This window comes from Eumetopias jubatus, unplaced genomic scaffold (assembly GCF_037043125.1).
Source record: "Eumetopias jubatus isolate StellerSeaLion01/CBP00866 unplaced genomic scaffold, mEumJub1_p1.0 scaffold_3, whole genome shotgun sequence".
Taxonomy (NCBI): Eukaryota; Metazoa; Chordata; class Mammalia; order Carnivora; family Otariidae; genus Eumetopias; species Eumetopias jubatus.
Window position 1 is genome coordinate 63,877,124 of NW_028274809.1, and position 24,692 is coordinate 63,901,815.

At 40.9% G+C, this 24,692-nt stretch overlaps 1 protein-coding gene across 1 annotated transcript in view; it reads left to right on the forward strand.

The window, feature by feature from the left end:
- STK39 (serine/threonine kinase 39) overlaps positions 1 to 24,692 on the forward strand; it is a 295,831-nt gene that overhangs the window by 212,028 nt on the left and 59,111 nt on the right. Inside the window, exons 15-16 of the mRNA XM_028124999.2 lie at positions 18,365 to 18,417; positions 22,504 to 22,572. Of these exons, the coding sequence (XP_027980800.1) occupies positions 18,365 to 18,417; positions 22,504 to 22,572 (122 nt within the window). The remainder of the gene's footprint in view (positions 1 to 18,364; positions 18,418 to 22,503; positions 22,573 to 24,692) is intronic.

A 24,692-nucleotide genomic window follows, 5' to 3' on the forward strand; every position in this document is an offset into this window, starting at 1 on the left:
TTTTTCCCTTTCCTCACCTTTCCCTAGAAAGACTGTGTGCATGCTCTAGTCCTTGCCCTTACTCCATCAGTGGGCAATAGGAATCCTGTTGCTGGTTTCCTACCTGGCTAGTAGACAGCAGGTGCAAGTTCAGGGCATCTGGGGGAAGCCCTTGACTTATGATATCCAGTGGGTACTGATCTTAGAGATCAACCAGCTAGAGGGACCCAGGTAAGTCTGGAAATAGGTCACCTTCTCCCTTAAAACCTCTGCTTCTGAACCAGTTGTTTAATGATATGGGTAAACATTTTTGCCCTACTCAAGAACGGTAAGCCCAGGTTTAGAGCTTAGCAGAGCTATTGGGCCAGTACTATTTTATCAACTCTAGGGCCAGATCATTTGGCTTGCCAGGAGGAAATCAATAATATGACACCCGTTTTCCCCCAAAGGCACATAGTGATGTGTTTCTGGTCTGATGAAGTCCTGCAGTATGATCTCCTAATGATTAAAAATTACTACAATGGGTGATGATGGGGAGCTTACTCTGTGAGCTTTCTTCACCAGCTTTATCATCTTTCGACCAAAGCAGCAAGTCCTTTTCCTGTACAGCCTCACAGTACTGTGGTTTGGGTATTGGCAGAGTAGCCACAGGATTTGGGCTAATCACACACAAAAATAGTCTGAGTTATGCATTGTTCCTTGGTAAACCTGTCCTCTTATGTCTTAATGTGAAAAACCTGCAAAGTGACATTGAAATTCCTCATTTTTTTCTCTAAGCTTGATAGACTTGAATTTTCTCAGTGCTAAGCATTTATTTGCCAGTTCATCTTAGGAAATGCGAAGCCTGGGAATGACCTTGGTTCAGTTACCGCTTCCTTCGCAGTATTAGGAGTTCCCTTTTTAAGTGTGTTTAAGGAGAGGATGGGGATGGGGGCGGGGGAGCAGCAGGGCGTGATGGGGTAGACGTTTCGAAGGTAAAGAAAAAGACATTCATGGTTTCAATGTCTGAGATGAGAACTTTCTTAAGCACAGTACACCAAACACCTTTGATGCACCCCAGCTTGCTTACCTGTGGAGTTTGTTTTCATCTCTGAATCCTGATTGGTCGTAAGCTCATTGAACACAGTCTGTACATTATTTCATCTCTATGTATTCTCTCCTCCCAGGCCTCACACGCTGCCTATATCTGTCCTACACATGTAGCTGAGCTCTATGAGTGAGTTTCTCTGCGCACCTCATTTTTCTACTCACCCATCAGTGTAACCTCAGTCTTAGTTCCCAGATAGATTTGATCACATATACTCAGTCACATGGCCTGTTAGATACTTTGTTTGAAGTTTAAAAAAAATTTTTTTTTAAAGATTTATTTATTTATTCATGAGAGACAGAGAGAGAGAAGCAGAGGGAGAAGCAGGCTCCCAAGGAGCAGGGAGCCCGATGCGGGACTCGATCCCAGGACCCTGGGATCATGACCTGAGCCGAAGGCAGACGCTTAACCATCTGAGCCACCCAGGCGCCCTGAAGTTTAAAAATTATATTTGATGCATAGTTTCAGTTATTTTTGTCAGGAAAAAGGGAAGACAAAGTCGAAAGGATCAAACTCTGAGCTTCAAGAACTACCTAGTAGGCTATTTTAGAATTGCAAGAGTAGTAATTTTATTTAAATTATTATTCTAAATTTATAAGAACACGTGTTGGTAATCACATGTCAGATACTGAAGTGAAATTAAAATAAAGTTGTCATGTATCCCAAGCAAAAGCAAGACCATCATCACAGGCATCCTTATTTCTGGCCTTTAAAACTCCTCAGGAGTGGAAATCTGTTTTTCATTTGTAACCAGTCAGAAGCCTGAACAACATTCTGGATACAGGAGGTTCCCAGAACAAGCTTGAATCATCAGCGGGCAACTTTGATACTGGCTCCAAGTCTTTCAAATACACAGCTGCTTGGCAGCCAGATTCAGGCTCTAGTTGGTAAAAAAAAAAAGAAAAAAAAAAAGTTTTCAGATCATTTAAAAATGTTTTATTAATGGCCACATCAACAGGCTGAAGGAGGTCAGTATGCTGAGGCACGGATAAAAATGAGTATTGTTTTTTTCTCCTCCCAGTTGGCTCAGTGGGAGATCCTTTTGGTGCTCTAAAAAGTTATATAATTAGCATGGCACCCGCTGCTCATTGGGTAAGCCAAACTGGTTTTTAATGTTCAGAATACAAAACCTGGAGATGTCATCTTCATAACACTTCCATGCTGTCCCTGATAGCCAAGAGCATTTCTGAATGACAGATCTGTAATAACAGTGATGGTGAGAGTCAAAATTAAACAGCACTCTGAGCTCGGAGCACTGTTCCTTCAGGCCTTCCTAAATCCAAAGAGGCCTTGCATGGTGGCAAGTACATAATTTGAATGACATGTCTGTGCTGTCTTCTAGTGCAAAGGAAGCAAAGTGCCAGAACTGCTGACCGAACCACTGACAGACTGGGTGCTTTTCTTGTGTCTCTTTTCTTAGGGAATCCCCTGATGTGGCAGACAGGATTACATACCTTAGGCATGTTACAGTCTTCTCTTGTACCTTTCTACCATCACATAGACTAGGATCTTTGATTTGATCAAAGCAGAGAATTTAAATTATTCATAAGGGAAAGAGGCATGGGATGGATTATCAGGAGAATTCTCCAATCCTCATGGGTTTATTTCACTCTCTGGGGATTATCGAGGACTCTAAAGCAGCCCCATTACTAGTCTGTCTGTTTCCTTCAAACTCTGGGTGGGAGGTTGCTATTCTCTAGCTCCCAATGATCAGACCCCATTTATTCAAGCGTTAATGGGATTCTTAAGGAGATAGACTTGTACCCCACTGAAATCTTATTATATCTGTTGGGGTTTACAGTTGGAAGCTATTTCAGGATACAGAGGAGGATTGGATGCCTACAGTCCTGCTCGGGTTAGGTGAAGTGATGAGAAAGAACCCATCTCCGGGCAGGGGCCAATAGCTGACGTGGAGAACCCAGGGGCTATTTTTACTGTTGTTGTTCATTAATAATGACTGAATGCTTGCTGTATACCAGGCCCCATCCCTGCCTGCCTTCTCTCTGAGCTATCTATGAAGCAGTTACTGTTACTACCTTATTTTACAGCTGAAGATACTAAGACCTGGAGAGTTAATTGCCAGAAGGTCTCCTGGTTAGTCAGTGTTACAAGTCAATGTTACAAATGGTATATAAACTCAAGAAAGTTGTCTTCAGAAACACAGCTATGGTAGGCGAAGTGAACCTAGCAGAAAAAGCATTTTGTATTCTCTGACTCTCCATAAAACCAAATCAGAGATCTCGAGTAGAGGAGGTAGAGGAGTCTGGTGTAACTGGGACGAGGAGATGTGCTCTCTTGCCTTCTACACATACAAAAATAAGTATGCTGGGGACAGTAGAACAGCCTGGAGCCCAGGGCACCAGTAGTGCAGAAGCCGCATTTCCGAATCGTAGATGTAAAGCTTATCCAGCCGCCCAGAGCCTTGGTGTCGGGCAGACTTGTCCGCAGCTTACGTTTTATGTGAGTCTTGGCCAGGTCGATCCCCCCACCCTCGGATGCTGTTAGCCTACTGCTCGTGAGGAATAGCTTGCTTGCTTGCTTGCTTGCTTGCTTTCATTTATTTCATTTATTTATTTATTTATTTATTTTCAAAGATTTTATTTATTTATTTGACAGAGAGAGAGAGAGCGAGAGCAGGAACACAAGCAGGGGGAGTGGGAGAGGGAGAAGCAGGCTTTCCGCCGAGCAGGGAGCCCGAGGCAGGGCTGGATCCCAGGACCCCGGGATCACGACCTGAGCCGAAGGCAGACGGTTAACGACTGAGCCACCCAGGCGCCCCAAGGAATAGCTTTTTGGCCAGAAATCTTTTCAGGGTAACAGGCCTCATTTATTTCTCCCAGATCCGTTCCTAATGTGACATCTCTCCTACTGATCATGGCTCCGGCTTGTGTTGCAACTGAAATGCTTCAGCACAGAAACCTTTTTTTTTTTTTTTTTGGTTATTTGGGTATTTACAGAGGATTGGTTACCTCCATGTGCAGATTTGTCTGCTGTGATTACATTGACTTAATGCCATGCAGCACGTAAGGAGGAATAGTGTTGTGCTTGATGCAATTAGATTTCTTGAATATTTCTTGAGAGCTTACTTATGTGCCAGGCACTATAGGGAGAGACATGACAGAGCATCATAGCTTCTCTCGCCCATCTTTTGAATTCTGTATATTTACTTAAAGTGTTCATAATTGTTCCCCCTTACCATCCCTTATCTTTGTTACGGATATTTACTGGCTTATTTTTTCACATCAACTAATTCTCTTAAACTTGACAAATAATCAGTGTTTATTTTATTTTGCATCGGACCAGTGGAGAAAGGCTGTGCTTTATGTTAATCATTTTGGAAGGAGCCCCCTTGACTTTTCCTTCTGAACCCCTTCCCTGTCCAGTGGCACTGTTTTTTGTACTTCCTTATGAAAAGCACATTTATCAATTTACAGTAAAGAAGCAAATAGCAAGTAGTTTGCAGGATGTGCTGTATAAATACTTCTGTAGAGTGAGAATTCTTGTTTATCCAGCCTGACCGCCTTTATTAAATTTTCACTGAAGTCAAGAGATCTTAAAAAGCTAAATTAGTCTTAAAAACTTGTCAGAGATCAACAGACTGGGTATAAAGGTCAGTCACTGAAAAAAACCATCATGAAGGAAATTGTTGGGTTTATCTTTTTTATTAGTGAACCTTAGATCAGAAAAATGAGTGATCCCCCCAGTCTTGGTAAGTCCTGCCCTTTATGGTGCGGTTACACACATGGGGCTTGCTCATTTAACATTCTCAGTGTGTTTTTCAATATCATCAAAATGGTGAGTATGGCTCTAAAATATGGATTCCATGACTCACGCATGAAAATCAATTTCATTATTTGACAGTCATACAGCATGTGTTTGAACACAGGCAAACAATTTTGAGCATTTGGAATAAGATTCCATCTTACACTAGTCTGCTTTTGAGTCGTGTCCTCAATTGCACTGTTCGTGGTGGAGGTAGCCTCCCACCATCACAGAGCAAGCTTCATGGCTAAGTCAACCGTCTTTCCCGTTTTGGTGAGCTATAGGTACTTGGGATTTTTCAGTTAGGATGGTTTGATTTCTATGCCAGGTGATGAATGCCATTTTATTTACTTTATTGGGACTGTTGAAGGGATGGTTTCTTCCTGAAACAATGTGATAATCAGAGCCATAAATTAGTGCTCTAGATCCAGAGAAGAAATGCAGTGGTTGCTGAAGGTATAAATGTTGACTTTTAAAAATCTGCCAGGATCAGATGAGAAGGAAGAAGGCATCATGTGGCAGGTGCATTTTTAAGGACCACCTTACAGTAAGAGGAAGAGTGGTGCATTCGGATCAGCTGTGGGTCTTTCAAAAAGGCGTCCATGAGAAACACATAAGATTGAACTTCAGATTTCCCCCCTCACTTGTGGCCATCTTCAGACTGAAAAAGCAGTTTTGTAGAAATACTTAGATTTTTAGTTAATTAGCCCTCACTTTAAATCATAGCATGCAAATAATGCTTTCACATCCCCTTGCCTTTTGGGGATCTATTAATCCAAAGGAAGCTTCTCACACTTGCTCTCAGGTGCCTGCCCTACTCTTCATGCTCTCTCTTTTCTTTTTCTTTTTCTTTCTTTTCTTTTCTTTTCTTTTCTTTTCTTTCTTTCTTTCTTTTTCTTTCTTTCTTTCTTTCTTTCTTTCTTTCTTTCTTTCTTTCTTTCTTTCTTTCTTTCTTTCTTTCTTTCCTTCTTTCCTTCTTTCTTTCCTTTTCTTTTTTCTTTTCTTTTCTTTTCTTTCTTTTCTTTCTTTTCTTTCTTTTCTTTCTTTTTCTTTCTTTTTCTTTCTCTCTCTCTCTCCTCCTCCTCCTAAGATTTACTTAGTTATTTTAGAGTGAGAGAATGTGTGAGCACACACAAATGGGGGGAGAGGTGCACAGGGAGAGATTCTCAAGCAAGCACCCCCCCCCCCCACCGCCTTTGAGTTTGGAGCCGCATGCAGGGCTCGATCTCATGGCCCAGAGATCACGAACTGAAACCAAGAGTTGGTTGCTTAACCAACTGAGCTACACAGGCACCCCTCTTTGTGGTTTTTCAACCCTGTTAGTGTCAGTACTTGGAGAATCCTACAACTCCAAGCCTCAAAAGCAAGTGGATGCTTTTGGGGGTGGGGAGGCTTGAGTTTTTGAATTTTTTTATTTTTGTTTTTACATTATTCTGAATAAAAGCCCTGTCCCTAATCCAGCGTCCTGACAAGTGCTGCGTGATGTGCTCTAATAAATGTATATTTCTTATGCCCACCAACAACCTATCAAATGCCTAGTAACAAGGTTTATTTTCTGTGCAGCTGTGTATTTTATAAATAGCCATTTGCTGAAGTAATTTCAGAAAAGTCCAATTTGAGGATTTATGATGTCTTTGCCAAAGACAAAGGGTCACCCACACTAGACTGTAAATACATTTACTTATAGGCCATTTCTCTGAAATGGATCAAAAGAGAAAATACTTGCTCAATCTCATTTTTCATTAAATTTAATCGTCTTAAGTCACTACATGTGGTAAAGCCAGGGAGGATTCTGCTTTCATTTCTAACCTAGAGGATACTGGTATTAACACTTATTATGCATTAGTCCTTCACAGTTTTCTCCTTTATTGGGTGGGTATTTTAAACTGAGTTAAAAGTGATCATTTTCCCTTTAAATTTGCTAATTTTTAATGTGGCTTTCCCTGGATATGATATGTATAAACTGACAGGAAAGTTAAAGCATCGTTCTTGCTACTTGTGTGATGCCCTCGCTAAAGTGTGAAGAATTTTATTATCTGCTCACTTTGTTATTGCAGCTGTAGTAACCATGGCTAACTCTCTTGATTAGTAGCAGGCATTCTTTTTTTTAAAAAACTTTTAAGCAAACAACGATCCTTTTTCCCTTCTGAAGCAACACAGTTGGGTGTGTTGAGCTGAGCATGTCTTCAATTTGGCCAGACTTGGAGCTTCCTCTTGAAATGGAGATACCCTGCAGCCTGCCATCTTAGCGGTTAGCCACCTCTCCTGGGGAGGACATAACCTAAATCTGTCTCCTCTGTATTCACAGTAGAATGTTACATCTGCACTTAGGTTTTAGCTGAAGTGAAAGATCTATGTTTAATCAACACATCTGCAAGAACTATCAGATGCCTTCCAATGCTGGTCAGAGTTCAGTCACAGAATCACCCATCATAGCATTTGACAAAGACAATTTCAGGGCATCAGGAAACAGTCTGTATAGGCCATTCATTTCTCCAGGTTCTTCGGGCTCCCACTGTTGAGGTAAATCATCAGGAAATAATGTACCTCGGCTATATTATTTTAGCTCCCAGCAGAAATGCCATCACTTAGGTAAGATTTAATATGGTGCCTTCAGCACATGGGAGAAAAAAAAATTCATCTTTTGCACCACATAGTTGGAAGACATTTATATGAAAAAAGTTTCTTTCCTTTACAACATAGAGTTGAAGACATTACTCCATGCCCCTTATAAAGGGGCTTATAAAGGAAGCCCTTATAAAGGGGCTTCCATACAGGATTTCTCCTTGATATTAATGCCAAGGGGAAAATATCTGCATGTTTCTTTTTTGATAAAGAACTGTATCATGCAATACTTTTTCCTTTTTTTGCCCGAGCTGCAAGCAAACAAAGCTAAATTCAGTGCTCAGTGGGAGTTACTTATGTCTCAAGTATGTGTAGTATCTCTTTCTCTGTTCCCTTTAATTTCTGTTATTTTTGATAATCAAATGTTCGGCTGTATATTTGGTTTAACTTTGAACTACTTACCATCCTTTTTTGCAAGAATTAAACAGTGAGGAAGATTGTTTCCCATAATAATTAAAGATTGTAACAGTTTGTGCCTTAAAGTAAATTTCAATCATCTTGAAACTTACCCAGGAATGCTGCAGATACGGGCAGCACCCCCCACTTCCCCATATGCTGTCTATTGATCTGCATAAACACACCTACCATGACATGAGATCAAGAGCCCAACTGGACATTTACTGAATCCACATCTTAGAGGTGCCTTTTGTATTTTTAGTATAACTTACTTGGCATGCAGACTTGGGAGCCTCATGCACTGAAGAAAGGTTATCTGTCACAAAGACATTGAGTCCAGGTTTTCTACAGTAAACCCTAACATACGCGAGACCTTCCAATACAAGTGATGTTAATGAAGACTGCTTCTATATTTCTACCAGTGGATTTCAATCAAGAGACATACACAAAAACCCCTAACTAGTAAGTGTGCTTAATAGTTTTTCCTGCTGCTAAAAAATGTAAACTTTGACTAGATTGCAATGTTTCCACTTCTACCTGCTGTACACCTGACTTTTTTTTTTTAAGATTTTATTTATTTGACAGAGCACAAGCGGGGGAGGGGCAGAGGGAGAGAGAGAAGCAGGCTCCCCATTGCGCAGGGAGCCCGATGTAGGACTTGATCCCAGGACCCTGTGATCATGACCTGAGCCGAAGGCAGACGCTTAACTGACTGAGCCACCCAGGCATCCCCTGACTCTAGTTTTTATATGGTCACTCCATTTCCCTTTTGGCCTATCAGTAAAAATCAATTCAGTAAATATATTCACTGGACATTCTAAATGCTGAAAAGGACTGCCACCCATGAAAATACAGTTCCATAAAGTTGACAGGAAGCAGAGCCCTTACACAGTAATCTGTTCACTCATGATTTACCACAGTTGGGACATAACAATCGATTTTGTACTGTGTAGGCAAAGCATTATTAAAATTTTATGTATTAAGCTCTGAAATAAATATGACAAAATGTTACCATTTTAAGAGTTCTGGATGGTAGGTTCATGTATATTTTGCTTTATTACTCTTTGAACTCTCCTGTATGTGGAAGTGTTTTTCATGGTTTTCCAGAGTCTGTACTAGAGGGAAAAAAGAAACAAGTCTGGGTTGGAGAGTGGGCAGGGTGGGTGAAAGGGAACAGCCGCACCCTCTACCTGGCCGGCATGTAGATTTTCGAGAGGTTTCTGTTAAAGGAACTGAGTTAGGATTATTTCCAAGTGAAAACTACTTTTGTAGACCGTAAAGGCAGTTATTTATGATATTTTTGCATATGATTTATGCATGGGTATAAGCATCGTACAGAGCGTGAGAAGTTTCTTTGCAAGGCTTTTCACGCACACCTCTAATTTAGGTGTCAGCTATGTGAAATCCTGTGTGGCCAGACTGCTTGTTCCATATGGACGGTAAATCCGAAAGGCCTTCAGGCTGCTCAGTGACCAGGGGGATGCATCAGAGTCCTTAGCCTGCGGTTCTAGCTGCAGAAATACCTATAGACAACCAGTGTGGAAGTCAAATTCCTTAAGATAGATCAAGATACCTTATTTCAAGAAACCGTGTGTATGTGCATGCATGCACACACAATTATATTATTCACCGCCCATGTTTTCTTGTTAAAGGGAACTGTACGACTTCCCGATCTATTTATTTGACGTTGATCATAAGCTGTGTGATGCTGCATGGCTTGGTATAGATGAGAATTCTGGATGTTATCAACTTACACCTTGCTAGGCCATAGGCATATTTTCGGATGTCTGAAGGTACAATCCTGAAAGGAATTTTCACTTTCACGTTTTAGGAGACTCACTGATCCAAAAGGCTCTTTTAAGGCAAGTTAAATGCAAGGCCAAGGTGTGGGGGTGATGGGGTGGTAGGTATGTGACTCATACTCCTGGAGCATGTTCAGGGTATATGGAGATCTGTACTTTGAAGAGAGCTTCCCTTTCAAGCAGGGCTTTGGGGCACAGTGCTGATGGGTACAGCACTGGCTCTTAACCTTTATTTCTGCCATCATCACCTCAATCCTATATAGAACCCATTCCCATCTGTCACATCTCTCACTGTGTGCAGCACTTCTTAGCGGCTAGGGGTAGGGGCATCACTGAGGGAAGGAATTCTTCCCTTCGAGAGTGCACCTCAGCTCACCCTGCAGTTGGAGAACCACCCCTTGAGAATAAACGGCAGTCATCTAGAAGCCTCAGTCCCAGGTTTGGGTGTCATTTCTGCCCTAAATGACTTCTAGGACAGGCCTTAACACCTAGTAGATGATCGATAAGTATTTATGGAGTGTTGAGTGAATTAGCCGGCTGTGTAATCTTAAGCAAGCCACTTAATCTCTTTGGCTTCAGTTTCTTCACCTCAGGAATGAGGGAAATGGATTGGGTGACCAAATTAGGGCCCCCGTCAGTTGTAAAATTATATGATTCTGTGATTGGCCCTTTACCTCAGAGAAGATGAATTTGACAGGAGTGTGAAGGATGGAGAGAGTGAGAACCAAGAGAGGGCAAATGCTCCTTTCTCTGAATTAGACTGTACTACTTTTTCTCTTACTACTTTTTAAGCACTTCTTTACGTTGGGATTTCCCTGGCACTTTTACCTCCCGTTAGCTGTCCTTCTCTGGGAAGACTGTCAACTCTTTAAGGCCTGGAACCACGACTTTCCCCTCTACTGCTCTGTGCCTCAGAATACTGGGCAACAGAATGCCCGACAGCTCCGTGAGGGGCCCACTGGGTGTCTGCACACAGCTCCCTTAATCTGGGAGGGTGGCAATTTTTCCTGTCTTCCTGCAGAAGAACTTGAAGTAGAGGTTGGTGAGGTGAAGTGCTAACTGAAGGTCATTGCTGGCGCATGGCTGAGCTGCAGAGCCCAGATGGACCTTCTCTGGTCCCGAAGGCAGGGTGGTTGGCTGACCTAAAGTCTCAGCTCTAGGAAAGCCCAGAGATGCACGGAAACACTGCATCCGAGCAGCCACGGGCCTGAACACAAGGGGCTTCTTTTTTCTCTTCCTGATTCTTTTGTTTCCGGGCCTTACCTGTAGGTGTCCTTCAACTTATCGTTGGCTTTGGCATCATTTTCCACATCTCATTAAGTACAACAATTTTCTTCCTGGGCTACAACACATTCATCTGCCAAGGATTACACCCCGAGTAATGGCTCCCTCAACCTTTCGTGGCCTTTTCCTTTTGCTGTACATCTGTGGCTCTAGCGAGGGCATTCCCTGTATGTCTGCGTGTGGTGTGTGTGAGTGTGGATAAAATACCCTTTGTTCATTAGATCCTTTATTCTCCTCTTGTGGCAGATAATGGTGACCTGCCTTTGGTCAGTGGTCGTGGAGTTTTAGAGAAATGGATGATTTGAGACATCTTAAGGAGGTATGACCCACAAGTCGTGGTAACTGGCTGTCACCACCATTTGCTGCCAGAGGGAGCAGAGAGAGAGAGGAGCAAATTTGAGAGGAAAAGTGATGCATCCCATTTTGCGTATGCTGGGTTTTTCAGTGTCTGCACAGTGCATGGAGAGATGCTGTGTAGGCAGTTGATAATGGGTTTAAAGCTCCGGGGAAGTACCTGGGTTTGAGTTATGCATTTGGAATTACTCATCCAGAAAGAGAAGGGGAAGGGAAGATGGTGGGGGCAGAACATTCACGCTAAAGGGACAGGCAGACAACAGTGTTTGGGCACAAAAAGAAAGGGCAGTCAGGGAACTGGGGTGATGGTGTCTCAGAGGCCAAGCAGAGGCACTTGACAAAAGCCAGACTTGTAAAATTTTCACTCATTCATTCATTCATTCATTCATCCATTCATCTCTGCATTCCCAAGGCACTGTGCTGGGTGCTGAGGGGAAGAGCCATGAACAAGGCAAGCTGAAGGTCTTTGCTCTTTGGTAACTTCATGTCTAGTAGATGAGGTGGACATTAAGGTACTGGCATTACATTTGTACAGAATGTGGAGTACTGAGTACAGGACTAAAGGTGAGGAGAGCATGCTGGAAAGGGGCCTACCCTCATCTGGCTACATTTACCCTTCTTTTGTGGTCTTCCCCAGAAGGGCATGGTTGGAGTCAGTCAAGTGGAGGGAGAGTGAGAGTGGAGACTTCCTAGCAGTGAGGGAAGCTGGCCCTCCAACTAACTGGAGCCCCCTGAAGAGCTTCTCTTTTCTCTCCCCACCTGTTTCCCTCTGTACCAGGCCTGTCCCACCAGCACACAAATGTTTTTCTCCCATCTTCAAAAGTCCTCTCTTTACTCCATCCCCCACTGCAGCTATTTCTCCACCCCCTTACAGCTAAACTCCTCAAAAGAACTGCCCTTGACTGTAATCCCTTTCCTCCCCGGCTCCTGAGCCCGCCACAGTCAGGCCTTTGACCTCCCTGCAGTGCTCACCCTGTGCCTTTGCAAAGCTGGATCTGGGGAAGGAGGGCAGGTTGGAGATAGCAGCAAGGTGAGCAGGGGACAGTGTTGGGACAGTTAAAGGTGGGGAGACAGGTCGAAGCAGGTGTTGGGGGGGCTCATGCTAAGGATTTTACATTTTGTTTTAAGAATACAGGGGAAGGCGCCAGGGTGGCTCAGTCGGTTAAGCATCCGACTGTTGATTTCAGCTCAGGTCTTGATCTCAGGGTCCTGAGTTCAAGCCCTGTGTGGAGCTCCATGCTGGGTGAGGAGCCTACTTTAAAAAAAAAAAAAAAATACAGGGAAGAAAAGGGAGTCTTTCAGCAAGGGAGTGGCATGATCAGATTTCCAGATAACAAGCTGCCTGGCTCCTGTGCAGATCATGAGCTTGAATTTGGAGAGACCAATTAGGAGCATGTACAGACTCAGGGCAGAGCTCACAGTGGCTCGGGTAAGGGTTGTGCACTGGAGAAGACAATGGGTAACATGCATTCAGTTCTAGATTTAGTTCAGATCTGCTAATGAGATGTAGGATTTTGGATATGTCCTTTATCCTTTCTGAGCCTCTGTTTCCTTGTCTATAAAATAATAGGGGATAAGAGCCATCCCCATGTCGAGGGTTGTTTTGAGCATGGCATGAGATAACATCAGTGAAGCACCAAGCACATACTGGCAGGCAGTAAATGCCATTAATTATTATTTTCCCCATCTCACAGTTGAAGAAACAGAGGACAGATGCCAAACAAGTAGCAAGTGGATTTGAATGTAGACCTCTGTCCCCACGGCTCTGTTACCTCCTCAGTCTGTGCCAGGCTCTCTGCTGGTGTGGAGAGAGATGCCCAGCAAGCTTAGTGGGAGCCATAGTCCTTTTCTGTCCTAAGCCTGTGGGAAGAGACTTCAGTTCAGTGCCAAGAGCAGGAAAGAAGCAAGCTGAACTAAAAGTGACATCCTGATTCTTAGCCTGTTTGAAAGTCTCCTTCCTGTTCTCAACAGAGGGAAACATTCCAGGAGGGTATGAGTGGGAGTCCCTCTGGACTCCCTTGGACACCGGCAGCTTCATCGTGACCTGAAATCTTAGATTCAAATAAGAGAAAAGGGGGCTGTGTGTTGCTTAGAAGGGAGGGGCCATGTCTGGACCCCTAGAAAACCTCGTACCTGCCAGTGTTACCCCAACTGCATCCTTCAGCCTCAGAACTTGGGGAAATGGTTGGCACTCAGCCTCACTGCAGAGCATCCCTGTGGTGGAGGGTACGCGGTGCCAATGGCACTTACGGTTGCCCATGCCCTTTGACAACCAGTGGTCTCTGGGCTTCTAAGCATTTTGATCACATCTGGTTCTTGGGGGATGTGTGCCTTTTTTGGCATGGGCTGAAAGACATGAATGTGAAGCTAAGGAATGCACATAGTCCTGAACTGGCATTTTGGCTTTGGAGCCCTCCAGGAACAATAACTCTATCAGACTGTCCTGACGTGGTACGTTAAGAAGTGCAGAAAAATGCTACCTCCTAGAAAATGCAGACTCCAACTGCGCAGGCCCCCTGCACCTCCGTCACCAGGAACGCTCACATGCTCACTCACGTGATGGTCATCCCCACCCTCCAAGCCAGCTGCCTCATTCGAGGGTTCACGGTGTCCCTTGCAGGTGAATTGAATGAGCAAGAAGGAAGACTTTAAACATGACAATCTATCTCTGGATTTGTCACTTTGAACATAGCAAAAATATATATATAATATATAGTATATGTATTTTATATATAACCTATATATATAATATATAGCGTATGTATTTTACATATAACCTGTATATTGATATGTATCTCAAACGCGTGCGCACGTGTGTGTTTTTAAATGTGATTGAGCCCAAATTCCTGTCTGGTTTAATCAGCTGGTGCTGAGCAGTTGTTGCCCTTTTAAAATGGGGAAGAAACTTTCCAGCCGGCAGAACACATCTCCCTGATTTGTTTTTACTGTACTTTCTGCTTTATTCATTGAAAGTTCCTGCAATGGTGTTGCAAATTGCTCATGAGAGTATAAATTGGTACAACTTAAATGAAGGGGAATTTGACAATATCTATAAATTGCAAATGCATTTATCCTTTGGCCAAGCAACTTGCTTCTAGAAATTTATTTTCATACTCATGTATTTGCAAAATGACATAAGAACAAGGTTATTCATTGAGCATTGTTTATAATAGTGAAAGACCAGAAACAGTCTGTTCATAGAATGGGAACTGGTTCAAGAAAGGATTGCACAGGCAACAGAATAGTATGTAGCTATAAAAAAAAGAATGGGAAAGCTCTCTATGAACCAATAGGGAGAAATTCCAAGGTATTTTATTAAAAGAAAAGGCAAGGTGCAGAACAATGGATATAGTATGCTGCATTTACATTAAATAGGCAAGAAGGAACTATTTGTGTATATTTGCTGATATATGCATGAAACATCTTGGGAAGGATGTACAAAAAGCCTATATGATTGAGGGAGACCAGGTAGTTGAGTGACAAGAGTAGGAGGCCTAGGTTTTACAGAATACCCTATTGTATCTTTTGGGTTTTAAACCATGTGATGGTGTCACCAATTTTAAAAAATAAATATTCTGCCTGAGCCCTGTGGACATTTGCCTTTGTGATGTAATATATACCTACAATGAGAAGGGTTTGTGCTTATCAAACTCAGGAGTATGTTTTTTTGTTGGGGTGAGTTTTTGTTATTTTGAGGATTAAAGTTTTTTTTTTTTTTTTTAAAGAATTTTATTTATTTATTTTAGAGAGGTACAGAGTGCGAGCCAGGGTGGCAGAGGGTGGGATGGTGCAGGGGGAGGGGGAGAGAGAGAGAATACCAAGCTGATTCTGCGCCGGGTACAGAGCCCAACTCGGGCTTGATCCCAGGACCTGAGATCATGACCTGAGCCAAAACCAAAAGTTGGACGCTCAACCGACTGAGCCACCCAGGCACTCCAGGATTAACAGGGTTTTTAATAAGGTAGCCTGGGTCTTAAAGCTGTTTCTCTCAAGTTTTAAACATTTCCTTTATAAAGTTGCACAGACTTAGTTTCTGGCCTTAAATCCTACCTATTTTCAGCTTCTTTGAAATCAAGAATATCCTGTGCCATATCAATTAAAGTAAATGTACTTTCAGTTAAAGGTGTTAAATATGAGTCTGAAAAGATTAATTCTTTATAAAAGGATGACCTTCAGTAGTTAGATCCAATTAGGCATTTTTCCAACTATATTTCAACCTGATGAGACAAGTCTACTACTCACAATCAATCACTGTGATCTTTTCAAAGGCAAGTATTTTAGGTTCAGAGTCATAAAAGAATGACTTGATTAGGCAACCTCCGTAACTTGAGCCATAGTTGATGTAGAGATTATGGGTATTGGATATTACTTCTGTGGTATTAATATTGAAAGAATCAGGATGTGCGTGGTGATATTCCGGGTAGAGTTCTTATACCTCTCTTATTATGGCCTTAGTAGGACAAACTAATTTAGACAAGACTGACCAAAAGAAAGAAAGGGAAAGAACAATGACCTAAATTAGCATCAAATCAAATTCCTTTTCCTTTTTTCCTCCTTCTGTCATTTCATTATTAAATATACTATAAATGTTTGCTTTCCTAGTGATCATTTTTTTTTTCTTACTGGACTGTTTTAGTTCTAATTCAACCTTTGTTGATACATAGCACATAAAACCGACACTATTAAATAAAAGAATGCTTGCTGATCTTTTTATGGTAATGTGAAAAATCTTGAGGAATATTGTTTTTCTCAAAAGTGAAAGGAATTGCGCTTTTCTGTATTTGCATTAGGCATTTCCAATGTAGAATTTTGGTCCTCACTCTGCCACTCAATTGGTAAACTTGGAAAGGCCATTGAATGTGCTCATCTAAAAAAAATGGAAAACAAATAGTACCTACTCTGCATATCTCAAAGATTGATTGCTGGAATCAAATGAGATTTGATTCATGAGATTTGATATCAGTGTTTCTCAGGGTGTGGTCCTATGATCCTGGGGGGGGGGTCCTTGAGTCCCTTTCGGGGAGCCTATGAGGTCAAACTATTTTTATAAATTATGTGCCTTTTTCTTTCTCATTATTTCAACGTTAGAGTGGATTTTCCAGCGGCTGGCAATGTGATATGTGATATTGCAGCAGATTGAATATAAAAGCAAAAATAAGAATCCATCTATCTTAAGCCAGACATTATAGAGGTTTACAAAAAAAAAAAAGTTTGAGAACTGCTGATGTATATGAAAGCACTATGTAAATGTGTGGTGACATTGGTAGATAAACAAGGCCACAGGCACAAAGCCCTTCTGTTGTAGGCACTGATTGTTCATGGCCTGCCCCATCTCTAGGACCGGGGTCTCTTAGTGTGGGGTCCAAGATGATCTCTGAACCATCTTCAGTTGTCTGCAATTTCATGTGTTGGTCCTATGTCTACTTTTTTAGCGTGAGAGTCCACAATTTTCAGTCCTCGGTCCTGAAAAGAAGATGTTAAAAGAAGCACAGCTTTAGCTGTTGCCATTATCCCCCTCCCCCCCCCCCCCCCCGCCCCGTCCCATTCTAACTCTGAGAAGAATAATGACAGTCAAGGTGGGGACACCTGGGAAAAGATACACGGTTGCTTAAGGCTCTTATGACTGTGGCCTGGGCTTGGGCATTTCTTGGATTCTTGACCCTTACTTCTCTGCTTGTGGAAAAGTGCAGACTTGGGCCAGCTTCTCTAGGCATGGGAGAAGGGCTTTCTCTAAGTTGGTACCTTGCCTTTGTCATTTTTCTGTGCTTCCTGCATTTAGGGTGGTAGGATATCATAAGACCTGAAGAACCAAGCTCAGGCTGGGGACCAAGAAGGGCTCAGAGACTGGTGGCATCATGATGTGGGCACTGTACTTGGAGACCAGGAGATATTACTCAGGGTTTTTAGAGTCCTAAACTGGAGAACTAAACAAGATTTGATCAGACTCTCCTGGTACCAGAAGGAGGCTGTTTGGGATGGGTATTCAGGCCATCTCTATCTCTGTCTTGGACCCTTGGCAGCTGAGCAAATAGTTGAGTGTTTGTAGAAACTATTATTTCCTGTTTCCTACTGCAATTTCTTACGGTATTTTTATTAACTTTAATTGTAGCATCTGTTGAGAGTTACTCATAATATTTTAGTGTTCTTATGAGAATTTAAAATCATTCTAATTATAGCTCACTGCCCTATATCATTTCTTGAAATTAATGTGAATGTAAAACTCATATCTTAGGTATTTACTTGTTCCATATTACCCTAGTGTCAGATTTTGGATTTAATATACATATGTATATATTACAGTTTTATGTAAGCGTTTTGTATTTACTTTTAAAAAGTTTATTCAATGGATAATTTCACAACATTCAGGGGTTCCCCCTCTAGATAAATTTTTTTTAAAGATTTTATTTATTTACTTGACAGAGCACAAGTAGGGGGGAGTGGCAGGCAGAGGGTGAGGGAGAACCACAGGCTCCCTGCTGAGTGGGGAGCCCAATGTGGGCTCAATCCCAGGATCCTGGGATCATGACCTGAGCCAAAGGCAGACCCTTAATCGACTGAGCCACCCAGGTGCCCCATAGATAAAATTTTTAATAACAAACTACATATCCTTTTGTGGGCATTTTGTTGCATGGTTTAATGCATAGTATTGTCATAAACTTTACCACCAAGACTATCTTTCCTGATTGTTTCACTTTGAAAAATAATTGATGAAATACTATTTTCAAGAAAGATAAGAAAAATGTATCAAATATTATTTATCCTAGACTAAAATCCGAAATTTTTAATTATGGAATTATATTTAAGGTTATTGATTTAGTGTAGATTTTATGAAAGAACATTTTATTTTTGGAATTTTGTGAAGTAAACATGTTTATATAAGGTAAATTCAATCAGTTAAATATCTCCCTTTATTATTGCCATAACTATCTCTCGTTTTTGAGGAAGTACTCAGAGGTAACCCAAAACTGTAAATGCTGTCTGCATGTTAGTAGCATCTTGTAAAAATTGGAATACATTTAGTTTGATTCAGCTGTGCTTCATTGGATTTTAATGTGCTATGTGTTATGTATTTCAGAAACTCCAGAAAGGAACTTAATGACATACGGTTTGAGTTTACTCCAGGAAGAGGTAAGTTTTAATTGAAATTATTATTTTATTGCTGCAAAGAGCATTGAAGAACTTGATTACAAGAGTGTGGTGATAATTTGCTATTCAAAACTGCTTTCTCTAAAAATGAAGAAAGGAGGATGGAGGGAAGGGAGGAAGAGCGGAAGGATTTGCAATAATTGTGGGGAATCCAAACTGGACCAGTACTGACTGCATGAATTCCTGTGACATGCTGCACGTTTATATACACATACAAATGAAATATGGTAGCTTGACCATGAAAAGAAATACTGGCGTGGTGACGCAGGGCCTACAGGACCCTGTGATGAGTGTACTGAGTAGCATAGAGCAGTTCGAGGGAGAGGTCAGCAATAAATAAGATGTCACACAAAAAAGTGCTATACTTTACCCCTCTACTCTCATCCATAGAGCTTGGTAGGAATGTTGTCATTCTCACAGCTTGAAGGCTAGACTGCTTGCCTTCTTGGCTCCTGGATGCCTGGAGTTCATGGAACCATGTTTCATTTCTTGGTATCTTTAGCACTTGACTGAGTGCCGACTATGAGGGAGAATATCAAGTAATTTTGCTTAATTAATAAGTAACATATACGAACAGTCTTTGGAAACCACAAGATTAGTAGTTAAGCAAAAATTGCTGTTTCTACTCTTTATAACCAGAACAACTCAAAAAAGGTGAAAATCAGATGCTAATGCTGAGATTTATCGTTCTCCCTGACCTCTGGTTTCAGATTTTTGAGTACATGAAAGCAGCCTCACTATTTATATTGAAAATCTTCTAAAATGCATGATATTATTAAAGTACAGTACATTAGGCTCATACATTTGAGTATGTAATATACATTAAGCTAATAACACTATTTCATGTATTAGAGCTCCATGTAAATTTTGATTTGATTAAATAAATCATAGTTGCTAAAATTTTGAAAATCTGAAACTTCCAAGGTGTGATATCTGGTCGAGGGGTTACCTGCTTTGACCTCCCTGCTGTTAGAAATATAAGAAGAGACAAACTCAGATGTGTACAGGAACCAGAGCAAACGGTGGGGACTCCAGGAAACCAGACAGTCCTGTCTGCTCACGTTCAGTTTTTAAAAAAACAAAAAAAACACTGCTGGCCAAACAGAACATGTTCCTGGGCCCAAAGTGGGCATAGACTCGCTGGCCCTGATGTCTAGTCCCCGGTCAGCATAAAGACTTAATGATTCCCAGTATATTTGAATTAAAGTAACATATGAAGTAGTTGTTACAAAATATAGGCAAGTAAGGCCCCGATAAATCTGCTAATTGATCTTTCTGGGAACATCCATCTTGGGCAGTTTAGAGTCAGTCTATGAAATCATACAACACCAGTTTCTATTATCCAAAAGCTCTCTATTTTGTCATAATATAAGAATATTGACCAGCCAGTAGTATGATAAAATCTAGTAATTATATATGTTTCAAATACAGTGAGTAAAAGAACAAATTCTTCTCTCAAGGGTTTTTTCCCCATCTAATGATCTAAAATTGACAGTGGCAGTAAAAATTCATTTGAATTTCCAGAGATAACAAAGAAATGAATTTCCCAGTTGAGGATTTTGGGGGAGAAAATGGCCCTCTCAGCATGACCTGGCCCTTTGCGCTGGCTTTGGCAGCCTCATTTGCCATTGTGGGTTGAGTCTGCTTTTGTTTCCCAGATAGAAACTGTAGCGTTGGCCTTCCCTGGGCCCTGAGCACAGGCCATTAGTAACGGAAACACCGTGGATGTATCACCGTCCCTCTGGGACTGCTGATGCTGTCTGCATTTCAGATGCTGTCTGCACTGTGCACGCGTGTGTATTGGTCTGGGCTGCACGCACTCAAAAATGTGTCATATGGCATAGAACATATAACATGAACAGAGCAAATATTCTCTGTCTTCACTTGAGAGCGAGCCCTTTGCATTTATTATGTTGCTGTATATTCTGGAAACCAGAGCATATATGATTATTTATGATGATATAACCCTGTTTACACATTAGGAATGTTAAGCAGCTTAAAGAAAAATGTTACCAATTATCTCCCAGTTTCTGTTCTAAACTATTACTGATACATTACTTACATGCATACAAATTGACTGGTTAATGTTACACAAACATGGAATATTTCTCTTTTGGGCCAAAAATGGCCAGCATGACCCTTGTGCTATTTGAATGAAACCCATGTGGTATTCAGGAGTCCTGAGAATAACCAGAGATGCTGTAAACTTTAATCCACTGGGACTGTCCTTTGCTTTGGTACTGTTTTAGTGGTAGCCTGCAATGTGGCTTTGCTTCATTAGTCCATTTTCAACTACATTCTGTGAGCGTAGATCCTTACTCAGGTGTAAGATTTTATTGATACTTTAGAGGTGGTGGTAACACATCCAGATGCTTTAATAGATGATCAGTCCATAGAAATGCAGTCACTGCCTACTGTGTGCCCTGTGCCTACTAGGCAGACACCTTAATTCGATATGCTCTTTGTAGTGAAGTTTCTGGTGGCATCCAGGAGGATGAGATTGTGAGCCTAGAATGTTCCTGTCGACTTCATAAAGCTACATCACACGCAGAGTAGAGCCTCTCACCCTAGATACCATGCTATGGGATCATTTTATCCCTGAGAGAATTTTATAAGGTGTTTTTTGTACTTCTAATAGTAAGGACAAGCCCCAACATAAGCCCACCTTATATGGAATCTCATAGTTGAGAAAAATTCCTTTTTCTTTTCCATTTCCTTCATGTTATTCTACATCATTCATGATAAAATGGGATGAGTAAAATGATGGAATACCACAACGTCTCTGGATGTACAAGTATACAGTGGCTCTCAAATTTTTTATTGGAGATCCTGGAAATTGGGCCGTGTATGAAAGGGAGAAAGAGTGCGCTAGAGCATGAGGTACATTTCAGATGATCCTTGGCTGAGCATCATCATCACAGCTACCACTGATGGAGTAATTACTGTGTGTCAGACACTGGGCTAAGAACATTAAAGCCCACAAATGTGAAAGATAATTTTACCATCAGCGACTCGCTCACATGAGCACTCACACACGCGCACACACACTCTGAGGGCAGCCTTAGGCATAGCAAACTGCAATTCAGTTTAGGTGCTTGTTTCGTTCAGCAGTGATACGTTGAGGCGCTAACTGACTTTGGAAGACACTCAAGGCAGACTCCTTCTAGGTTATTAACAGCTGCTGAGCCAGTTTCTTCTTACCCAGGTGTAGTTCTGAATATTTGTGACAATGTCAGAAGGCCGTGGGGACCATGTCCTTTCCCTTGTAAAAACATAGGGGTTCATAATGGTTCTTTTGAGCACATGGCCATTTATCACTTTCTCTTTACAAAGTCTTTGAACAAACTTCTCACTTATTACCATGTTCATTCATAACCTTTCAATTAAGTGATTTTGGTTATATTCACTTGCTACAGCCTGTTCAGTCCCATCTTTATGAGATTTCTAACTCCTGTCACTTATCATTGAGAAACTACATTCTTTTATTCAGCCACATTTTCTAAGAGAATGAATCTGTTGCTATCAAATGATCAATGTCATGTTAAAGGAGTTTCTTAATAGCATAAATTTAAATAGCTCATCTTAATAGTCCAACAAGCTCAGAGACTGTTTGTACCAAATATAAGGTTGTGTCAAGTGCTGCCTGTTCAACCTTTGCCATAAATTCTGACTCAGTAGCTACTAATGATAGAAAAGGATTGATGATGGATGGAATTGACCTTGGCAAGAAAGAAAAGCAGTTTCTTTTGGGACCCGTTATGAGTTAACTTACAGAGGTACATTTGAGGATTAAGTCAGGTGGTAGCCAAAGGGCAAATGTTTTTTGGTTCACCAAAAATGAAATCATAATTTCATAGAACCTCTGCTGAATAAACACCAAGATGCAAATTGTATATGGCAAAATATATTTCACATTGCCTCTGAACTTTCCCTTCTGATAGAATCTGAATTGTTGAATTAAAACACATGTGGGTGATTTTTGTAAATGAAAAATATCTTTTACATTGTACTGGGTTGTTGATTTTTATTTTATGGTTACTAATACATATTCATTTCACATTTGGACAGATACGGCAGATGGCGTATCTCAGGAGCTCTTCTCTGCTGGCTTGGTTGATGGCCATGATGTAGTTATAGGTAAATCATTTTTTAGCATACAGTATCATTTTGTTGATCTATCAAATGGAAATGCATTTAGAAACAAAAGTTTTCATAAAGGAATAATTTACTCTGGATTTTTGAAAAATTCTTGAATTCTTTTATGTGAAAGAAGTATATGTGAGTCATATTTAATTTTCTTTTTAAAAAAGCTCTTAATGTAATTCTTTCCCATTTAGTAAGAACCTCACTTATTAGAAATATAACAAAGAGCCTAGAAGACCCAAATGTCCACAACATAGCAAGAATAGGAGACTATAAATTCCATGCACCAAAGTACAGGAACCTCTGAGGTTGTTTGTCAGAGTTTCTCTGTTCTTTCTTTGGGCACAGTTCTGATGAACTTAGAAATTAATTTCCCCAGCCATTAACAAGATTCATCACAAAGTCTTAAGGTTGGATGGGACTTAGAGATCACTCAGGCCAGTTCTTTCATTGTATGGATAGGGACACGAATTCCTAAAGGGATCCCATGGGTTGTCTGTCTGGGGCCATGCAGCTGGGTTGGGGCAGAGGCGCTTCACTTTGGGCATGGGGCTCTAATTGTACTGCTTTGAGAATGCATAGATAGCTACATGGAGTTGGGGGAGCCTGCTAGATACAGACTTGCTGTCAGGAGCAGGACGTGACTGGCCGCCTCCCCCAAGGGCATGGGAGGCAGAGAAGCTGTAAGAGGCAGATGCCATCATCCAAGAAAAAGTGTAGCCTGGTTCCAGTAGGGTGAGGGTGAGAAGCTCCACGCTCCTCAGATAATCCTAAGTTTGTGAAGATTTTATAATGTAGTCCATCACTGGGTGTTCATATTGATGACCCTAAGTAATTAAGATTAGTTAATATGTTATTAATGTTACTTTGACATTAATTATATTGTTAATACTTATCAGGGTAGTTAGGGTACTATGTATTATAAAACTTTCTTTAAAAATAATCAAATTAAAACTGATGCTTAAATGACTTGGGCCCCTTAAATGATGTGTTTTAACTTAAAAAAAAATCACTTGCTCAAAATAAATCCTTTCCCCAATAATGCTGAAGTTTGTGACTGAGGGAGCTTGAGGTGGCTATGCTTACCCATCAGAGTAATCTGTTCCTATAAATTCTATAATGTAGGTCATTATAAAGTGAATTATTTTAGGGAGTAACTGAGGTTTTAGTGGGGGATTAGGATTCTGAGTAAAGAATCTGTATCTAATAGGTTATTGGTCTACAAACGATATGTCATGAATGTGAAGATACCTTTATAAATAGAAATAACTAAGCGCTTTTTTTCCTTTTAATTGTATCTGGTGTACATATTGATTTCACAAGGAAGCTCCAATTCCTCTGCCAAGTGATGCATATATAAAGAGATAGAGACATATTTTAAAGAAAAAGTGTATGTCTATGTACATATATATAGGTGTGTGTATATTTCCTTGTGTATTCTGTCTCTCGCACGTTCCTTTAAAATCTTGTGAGTTCTCATGGCCAGCTGGATTCTTACCAAAATGTTCAGCCCAAATTCGAGGGGGAGCTTGAGCAATGAGGGCAGCTCAGCTTTGGTGTCTACCGTAAATTCCATCTCAGAATTCTTTCTGTTAACAGTTCCTTGACATACATAGATACTCTTATTAGAAAAAGTGAGCCCACACCTTCGTGTCATACTTGACCTGACAAAATCAGGAGAAATGTTAATGGCTTGATCAAGATTCCCTGTAAGGTGTGTTTTCCTTAGGAAGAACTATGGTCCATACACGAAGCAGCCTCAATTAAAAATAAATGAAGATAATAACTTAAAAAAAAAAAAACCCTTCTTTTAAACACTGACTTATCAATGTCCATTATTGGGCAAGAAGTTAAGGACGAAATAGTCGAGTTGACCCTGGCAGGTGGTAGCGAACATGAAGAGTAAGAGAGATTCAGGGAAAGATACTAGGTCACATCTTTTTGTAAGCATGGGCTGGCTTCATGCCTTCAGTCAAATTTAGTGTACTTTTTTTTTTTTTTTTTGCTCCAGGTTCAGCTGAATCTCAACTAAAGGATTTTTGGTTGTTGAGTTTTTTAAAGGTGGAGATTAGGGCATAATTCCTGTACAACTTACTGTGTTTGAAATACAATAT